The 9133-nt window shown below is 36.7% G+C and overlaps 1 protein-coding gene across 2 annotated transcripts; it reads left to right on the forward strand.

The window, feature by feature from the left end:
- Positions 1-4019: 4019 nt before the first annotated feature.
- On the forward strand, positions 4020-8666 carry LOC103940263 (phosphatidylinositol/phosphatidylcholine transfer protein SFH1). 2 transcript variants are annotated; one of them, XM_048576114.1, is made up of 14 exons: positions 4020-4385; positions 4775-5003; positions 5108-5207; positions 5310-5576; positions 5738-5815; positions 5938-6039; positions 6124-6173; positions 6312-6411; positions 6724-6954; positions 7101-7178; positions 7364-7507; positions 7631-7714; positions 7814-7879; positions 7990-8666. In XM_048576114.1, the coding sequence occupies exons 2-14, from the start codon at positions 4834-4836 to the stop codon at positions 8005-8007; spliced, it is 1488 nt and encodes a 495-aa protein (XP_048432071.1). In that variant the 5' UTR covers positions 4020-4385; positions 4775-4833; the 3' UTR covers positions 8008-8666. The 2 variants fall into 2 exon arrangements, with proteins under 2 accessions (XP_048432071.1, XP_048432072.1); XM_048576115.1 differs by lacking the exon at positions 4020-4385 and having other exon boundaries at positions 4864-5003; positions 5076-5207.
- Positions 8667-9133: the final 467 nt, after the last annotated feature.

The raw sequence follows: 9133 nt of genomic DNA on the forward strand, positions 1-9133 counted from the left end.
CGCCTTTTTGGCCAGAAAATGGCTCGAAAGTGGCTAACTCGAGACCAAGACAGCCACTTTCGAGCTATTTTCCGGCCAAACCACGAAGAGTTAGCCGTCAAGAAAGGTACCATTCTCTTCTTCTCATCTATGATTTTCATTTTTGAATCACTCAATTTCGTTGAATATTGAAGAAGTCATGAACATTTGAAGTTTACCCAGTTTCAGGCGAGTTTTCTAGTTTTTGCACGGACTAGTCACCTTTCAGGCTATTTTCCGACCATCTCCAGCAACCATTGGGCTTCCAAATAGGTATAATATTGTTCAACACTTTCTTATCTTCATTTTGATATATTATGGGTCGAAGTTAAGAAACAATTGAGTTACGAAGATTTGAAAATTGCCCAAACTTTCAACGGAATGACCAAAATAATGGATGGTGGACAATCTTAGGGACCATTTCTATTGATTTTCAATCTCAGAGACCAAAGTGATGTATTATACAAATATTAGCGTTTATCTTTATGTTTAGATTAGAGTTTGCCTGGAGCAATTGCAAATGGATATATAGAATGATTCGTTTGCATGGTAAGAGCCTGTCAATACACATACAAATCGTACTCACATACGTTTGAATCCAAACTAGTAAACGGTACTAGAATGGCATGAAGGTTCCAGAGAACAAACTGTAATTCCTCGTTCTTCATCTACTTAATTAATATCTTCCTTTTAGTTAAATTAAGAGATAATCTCACATATAAATTACAGGTTATGTTGATAAAAATGCTACTAGCTACGTAAGTCACATAAGATCTTGCAGTTCTCTTGTTTACATGTATATTTTTCTCAGTAAACATGCTAAAGTAAAGACATCAAGTACCATATTGATGGCATAATTTAAGTTAAATATTAGGGTCAATAATATAACTATATCTCACAGGGCATGAGGTATAAACATACGCTATACGAATTCTAGTCCAATATGCAAGTGCAATACCCAAGTTTCAAGCTACACTAGTAGAAAAACTACTTGCGCGACAAAACTCTAGGTGTTGAAATAGTTTTCGTCGTGCAAGTGATCTTTGCACAATATAGTAAGGCCATTGTTTTGCACAATCGTCCCGGCAAAAAAAAATTGAAAACTTTAGGCGACGAAGATATTCTTTGTGAAAGAGGACCTCGCACGACGAACTGGATATGCGTTGCCCAATCTTTGGGGGAAAAAATGCAATAAAATGAAGATTTGGCGCCAATTTATTGCGCAAGGGAAAGCTTCGTCATAGTGTGGTTCTTGCATGACGAACAGTAGTCTTTGTCATGCAAAGTGTTTGAAATGGTCAGTTGAGACATTTAAGCCAACAAGTAAATGCAAACTTTAGGCGACAAATACTTTGTCGCCCAAAGGGTTCACCAAGATTCTTAAAAAATCCAAATCCACTCTTTTCTCCTCATTCATCTCTTCCTCATCTTTTTCCGCAAACCCCCTCATTTTCTTCTCCCCCGAACTCCAAAACTTCCTATCCTACAAACTCCAAAGCTTTCTCTCCCCCGCATCCCAATTCTTGTTTCCTTTTTTCCATTACTTTCTCCGTCGACAATCTTCAATTTCCAAGGTAAGTCTTAATACATCCAAATAATGAACAAATTTGTTTTGGAAATTAATTTTAATTTTTGATTTGTCTCGTAAGTTTGAACATTCTCTATGATTAGCTCTCTTCTAGTCTCTTCTTAGACCAGCCCCAACCCTTGCACCCAAACCTAAATATTTAGGTCCACAAAAAAACATAATTTAGGTCTTTGAACAATGAATGTCATGTAACCTTCAAGACCTAAATTTAAGGACCTAAAATGTATTAGTTGTGGTGGTATGGTTTTAACCAAGGTTCTAAAAGATCCTCAAACTAACGCCTAACCGGGGCCAAGGCAAGGGCCTAGGTGGACTAGGTGGATTTAAGTAAATTAATTATGTATCGTAATAAACTGCAAAATTGAATGACATATAGATTGTAAAGTATTAAAACATAATGAAAGCATGAGAAACAAGAATATAATTCGTGTTCACCTAAATATTCAGCAAGTCTCTTACAATTTATTGAAAAAATTAAAATGCAAAATGAAAGTTATTGATTTTTATATAAGTGAGAGTCGCGACCTATGCAAGTTTGGGCAGGCTAGGAGGGTGGCTAGGTGGTCTAGGCGATTTAGGCAGGTGCCTAAGCAGGCCTAGGCCCCCTTTCTTAATTTTCAAATACCTAGGGATTAATCGGTGTAGTGGTCATCTGCCTAGCGCATAGGTGAGGCCTAAATAGCGCTACGCGAAAATTTTTAGAATAGTGGTTTTAATCCTACTCTTTTTTTTTCTTTTCAGGAAGGATTTTTTATTTGTAACTTTGAGAAATGTATTCTTAATTTAATTTTACAAATGTTTTAAACAAAGCACACCACTCAACCAATTTATTTTAAAGTGAATTGCTTTTAAAGATTATTTTATTATTTTCACTGTAGGATTTTTTTTTTTTTACAGTTGGATTTGAAAAAAAAACATGAACCGTTAGATCAAAATCTATAGATTGCAAAAAAAAAAGGATTTCAATCTGGACCGTTGAACACCAACGGCCCAGAAATCGAACGGCCATTGAGGCCCCTAAAATGTTAACGTTTTGCGACTGGGTCCCCTTGCCAGTTAGGGCCCATCTATCGGCGGATATAGTTCATCATCAGCACTGTTTTTCAAAAAAGCGCGTGGCCCCCAAAAATTGTTGGGTTTTAGTTTGGGTCCAAAGCCGAAGCTTTTGGGGTTAGGTCTCCCCATTGAATTGCAATTTTTGGGTTTAAACCCAAATATTTGAATTCGTCTCTCCCTTGAAGTTGGTCTTAGCATATACTATGATGAAATATTTCATGTTAAGTAAAATGCTTGTCGACTGGCCATAGTGTTCATCGGGGTGGTAACTACTTCGTTCACATAAGTTGTTCGACAAAATGCCTAAGAGACTTGGCATCGCCTTTGTGTGCTCTGTTGTCGATATCTAGTGATAGACTATCTTGAGTATGTTGATAGACTCGTTCGAAAGTTATTGGCATTTGTTGACAACCACAACAGCTTGTCAGAGGATTATGGCCCACCAGCTCTTCGACAAAATGCCACACTAAAAATTTACTACTTGTTTTCGTCCAACACTAAAGGTATACATGTCCTACTTTATGAGAAGTACCTTTTTTTCTCATAATTTATTTCGTAGAAATCCTAGTGCTTTTTAAAAAAACATTTGAAGTGTTACCTAATATTTATGTGCTTCCAAAACACGCATTATGATGCAAAAACACTTTTAAGATTTACTATCAAATTAAAACATTTCTAAGATTTACTATCAAATTGGATTAGTAACACATTTAATTATCTAAAAGCATTGTCAGCTATTCAAATAACAGTCTCAAATTATCACATGACAACATCATCATTGTAATAAGGCTTAAATGGTAAAATGGTTCATTTGTTTTAGTCATTAGGTCGATTTAGTCCTTATGTTTTCAATTTGGTCAATTTGGTCCTTGAGTTGATCTCAATTAGCCAATTAAGGACATTTCCATCTAATTTCTGTAAAAATTTATAAATTACTATAGACTTATTTATTTGATTTAAAATATTTAAAAATGAAATACAATTAAAAACTAGAAGAAAAATTATTCTTCTCCCAACTCTCCCGGCCTCCTCCCTAACGTTACCTCCTCTCTTTTTTATGTCACAACCTTAATCATTTTTTAGATGGGAAGTTTTATTTCTCATTAATTCGCATTTTTCTGTAAAGTAAAAAGGATAATTATATCTCTTATAGTTTTTCTTATAAATTTTTTAACAAAGATTAAATGAAACGTCTTTAATTGGCTAATAAAGATAAACGCAATGACTAAATTAACCAAATATAAAACAAAGAAACTAAATTAGTCATATAATTATAACACAATGACCATTTTGATATTTAAGCCTTATAATAATTTGGCTAATTCGAAACAATGCATCACAAAAGACGTAATAAAAATACAATAATTTGAAGAATAAATTACGACTAGATCATAGCAAAAACCAAAAGAATAACAGATTTCGCGCGCGTGGGGTTGCGTTGACGCCGCTTTGACATCGTTTCCATGTGCCAGGAGCGGCCTGTGAAATCCACGTGCCACCTTGTGGCCTTCAGACCACCTGTAACGTAGGAAAATGTGCCTTCCTCCATGTGAGGAGGGGAGGAGTGCAGGCATGTTCTTATCCACCAAGTAGTCAGGTCCCTTTGGGATCCATCAACCACCATGTTGGAGGTCATGGATTCAGATTTTTGGTTTCAGCCCCATACATTTTTGACAGAAGAATATCAAGATTTGATGTCCTTAATCAAAATCAAAGCAGCTGGGTGAGTTGAAACCTGAAAGTCACTGTTTTCTTTAGATATTTATAGAGAAATTTGTTTAAGAATATACCTTTTACTTTACAAGTTGATATTTCCTTCTGTAACGGCCAAAAATAGTACAATGGAATCTAAAAAAAGATATTCTTTTTGTTGAAATTGTTTTGGGTTATATTCATAATTTCATAGTTTTAGTTTGATTGATTTGATTTACCAGAGGAACATATTGGTTTGGTTTCTCCCAATTCATATGAATTTTGTTTGCATTTTGTTCGGAAATCCGATAAAATTGGAACGATATAGCGAAGATTAACTGTCTAGCAGAAGATGGAAAAGGGAGAGAAAGACCCATTTGTGTTTGTGGGTCAATTTATTTTGATTACTTCTGTGTGCAGATGGGAACTCTGAGGACGAGAGGAAAACAAAGCTTGGATCTTTCAAGAAGGCAGCAAACATGATTACAAACTCCTTCAATAAGGGTCGAAGGAACAGTAAAGTAATGTCTTTCCCTATGGAGGACGACATTGATGCCGAGGAGCTCAAGGCAGCTCAGGAATTCCGGCAAAAACTTCTTTCGGAAGAACTACTGCCCTTGAAACATGACGATACTCATATGTTGTTAAGGTTACTTATTCTCTGTTTTGATTGGCCATAACAATTTTTTATGCCCGAGTTGCTATATCCGGTTATGAATAGGTTGTTTGTTATACTGTTGTATGATGGTGCAGATTTTTAAGGGCCCGGAAATTTGATGTTGAGAAAACAAAGCAAATGTGGTCTGACATGCTCCAATGGAGGCAGGAATATGGTGCTGACACTATTATGGAGGTAGTTTTCAATGCTTATGTTGAACTTGGAATATGGTGGAGATTGGTTTAGTTGGAATAGCTGTTGTTTGTCTGAAATTTTTCCTTTTGTTTTTTCGCTAAGGACTTTGAGTTCAAGGAAGTCGATGAAGTCTTGAAATACTATCCACAAGGGCATCATGGAGTTGATAAGGATGGACGGCCTGTGTACATTGAGAAACTGGGTCAAGTCGATTCTAATAAGCTGATGCAAGCAACAACAATGGACCGGTATTTAAGGTACCACGTACGGGAGTTTGAGAGGACCTTTATCTGTAAATTCCCTGCCTGTTCCGTTGCAGCAAAAAAGCACATCGATCAGAGTACCACTATTCTTGATGTCCAAGGAGTGGTATGTGAAAACTCTCTTAATATTGGTTAATTGGAGATATCCAATTATTCTGTAGAGAAACTGATATTCTAATTCATTTATTAAGGAGATCTTCTTGTTAGATCTAACTATTGTGGTGTCAAACATGATGGGTTATATTTATATATTTACTTGATCCGCAGGGGCTTACAAGTTTAAATAAATCTGCAAGGGAACTCATCCAGCGCCTTCAGAAGGTTGATGGTGACAATTATCCTGAGGTATCCTGTAAAAGGCTGTATGATTTCAAGTTTTGCGTGAAACAAGATTCTTGGATTGTTTAACTATCATGAAAGATAGTTTTCATATTCTGTGGTGCTGATTGAACTTTTTTTTAACGTAGACCCTGAACCGTATGTTCATCATCAATGCTGGTTCTGGATTTAGGCTCTTATGGAACACTGTCAAATCTTTCCTTGATCCCAAGACCACTTCGAAAATCAATGTAAGCTTTCGTCCCTTCTTCACTCTAAACTAGTGAAATTTTTTATCTAGTACTGGTGCTAAAGTTGTTGATATTTTGCATCAGGTTCTGGGAAATCAATATCAGAGCAAGTTGCTTGAAATAATTGAGGCCACGTAAGTATCGTTCTAGGAAAACTATTTTTTCTTCTATCCACTTCTTCATCTTGCTTTACATTTCTTCGTCTGTATCTTGTTCAGTCTGAGCTAACCAAGCTTCCTGTTATAATACTCTTCTTTATGTTGAACCTGCAGTGAGCTACCAGAGTTTTTCGGTGGTAGTTGCACTTGTGCTGATAAGGGTGGTTGCATGCTCTCTGATAAGGGCCCATGGAACGATACAGAAATAATCAAGGTGATTTTCTACAGTTCGAATATGAAATAATTTTTGACCGTTAACAACTTGAGCTTTTAGGAAAATGGAAAATCAACAGCCTTAGTTTGAACGCCTGCAATTACAACCTTTCAATATAAGTGTTGGAGAGAGGCCATATGTGAGGGAGAGTTTTGGAATTAAATAAATGTTGTCCAACAATATAACAGCTTAGCCTTTGGGGATAGTGGTAAACCAACCGAATTTATCAGCAAGTAATTGAATTTTTTTTTTTATCCTAATTTGTATTGTAATGTGAAAATGATCTCCAAATCTGTTATTTTGATGAGGCAGATGGTTCAGAGTATTCGTGAGGCCAAATGCACAAGCAACACTTCATCAGGCGATCTGGAGGAGAAACAGGAGGAGAAAATATTGGAAGAGGAGAAGAAAATATCTGAAGACGAGACAAAAGTCTCTGAAGAGGAGCCAAAAGTCTCTAAAGAGGAGCCAAAAGTCTCTAAAGAGGAGACAAAAGTCTCTGAAGAGAAGTTAATCCCCAAAGACGCGATGGCTTGCACAAATGTACTCAGACCTTGGCTCAAGTTGCCTTTTCATTTTTGTGTGTTTATGGCCCATCTTCAAACCTTCTTGTCTCAGATTTTATAAAATTCTCAGTTTCCTGACGTTGATTTTGTTGCTATTTTCTCTTGGTATGCTACCACATGAAGAGAATGGATTCTTTCTGCTCAGATACGTTTTTAGAGGCTGAAACGCACTCAGACCATCTCTCTTCTTTGCCTGAAGAAGTAAGCAGGGCCCTTTATCTTTTTCGCATATTTATCAATCAGTTAACACTAACTCTCTAACTGTCTCTTTTTTGAAATATTTAGTCTTATTATAGTTCAACTTTGCCTTCATAGGGAGAAAATTCTGGACATGGCACTTGCTGGGCCTTATTATATGATATGCTCATTTGCTTCATCTTGTGCAGCTTTTAACACCGAGAATGTATCCGATGGGATATGATGATGTTGATTCAATGGTTTGCAAGGGAACTGAGAGAGAGGCAGAAAGGCTGAATGCTGCTCTCAATCGACTCAGTGCCTTGGAACAAGAGCTGTCTTCAACCAAGCAAGTAATCATCTTGATATTCTTGAATTCTTTTATTGAAGTTTGCATACCAGAAAAAGAAAGATCCAAATCAAGACAACAATAAATGTAATCATATCCATTTCTTTTTGTGCGAATGGTTTTCAAGGTTGAGATGCAGAAAGAAGAAAAGCTAAAGGCTGCTCTTGACCGCATCAAAGCTTTGGAACAAGAGCTGACAGAAGCCAAGAAGGTAATGTCTTGATATTTTTCAATTCTATTATTGCAGTTAAAATTGAAGCAAGAAAAGGAAAACTTATACATGTTGTTTTTTTGTTTGTTTTTTTTTTAGGCACTGGAGGAAGCCCGTCTTAAACAAGAGGAGCTTCTAGCCTCCGTTGACAAGGAAAAGAAATTTGTATGTAACTAAATACCTAATACATGCTTAACCAGTTCAAGTTTATTTGTATCTCAGATCTATTGCAAGTTTATATTTAGACCATCTTGCGTTTTGGACTGTAATTGCAGAGCTTATTCTGTTGGTGACGTGATCGATCTAAAAGCATTTATCTAGTGTGGTGGATTGAGTGGCTCCGGCTTGTGTGGTTCTCAGGAGGGATGAAATAGAAATGCGTGTTGTGTGTGTTTCACCATTTGGAATGACGGAATTCTACCTTGCCTATGGTTTTATAACAGCAGGCATTGTCATTAGTTGAGGTGTTCCAAATTAGCAACTGAAAACCGTCCTCCGGAATATGCAGAGTACTCCTAGAAAAAAGTAAGAGCCTCCTCCTGGGTTGTTTTATAAGATCAATGTATATAGATGCAGCTATCAAGGAAAGGAAAAACATGCACCTAGGAGTTGGAAGAACTATTAGAGATTCACAGGACGCGGGGTTGGCAGCTAACGAAAAACCATTAGAAGGGTATGCTTTTCAACAAACAAACAAGATAACTATAGAACTACAGGGCTATTTGGGAAGGGAAACAATACAATTCGCAGAGGATATAGCCGGATTTGGCTGCGGAACGGGATTTAGTTTAATTTGGTTTGCAGTTGTATGTGATTATGGAGAACATATGGATGGAGAAGAGTCCTTTGTGGCTCTTCCCGTACATTTCATGTAATTCTTCTGCAGTTGTAATGTCTTCATATAAACAGAATTTCAGTTTTGAGATGAAAGAAAACTAATAATTAGGATCTAGCACACAGTGTCCACTCTTCTTTTGTTAAAAAGGCAAAACTCGTATCAAATATTTGATTAGATGCGGTTTTTAGTTTCTCTACGCTGGCGATTTTGTTCTTGCTTGCTTGGTTTGACATGCTGTTTGTACATACCCTCTTGATTCCTCGCTTCCCTCAACACTTGTCGCTTCCTTGGTTGCTAAGAAAGTGAACCGGAATTGGCACTGGAGCTTCCTCAGTGCTATGAACAAAATTGGGTGTCTAAGTTCAGAGGCTCACTGTACCAGCTGCAAATCCTTCGATGTTGACGGCGAATGATTCTGCAAACGTCTTTCTCAAGCTATGTAATGAAGTACTAACCCAAAATACATCCAACTTGAATTAAGTAACATAGGAATGTACCTGGTTCAACCAAGCAAGAGGAAATCATTTAGTATACCTTAAACGCTTAATGCAGAAGCTTTTATATTTCCATATGATACAGCC

Source organism: the organism of the source record quoted next, unplaced genomic scaffold (assembly GCF_019419815.1).
Source record: "Pyrus x bretschneideri cultivar Hongxiangsu unplaced genomic scaffold, Pyrus_bretschneideri_v1 Contig85, whole genome shotgun sequence".
Taxonomy (NCBI): Eukaryota; Viridiplantae; Streptophyta; class Magnoliopsida; order Rosales; family Rosaceae; genus Pyrus; species Pyrus x bretschneideri.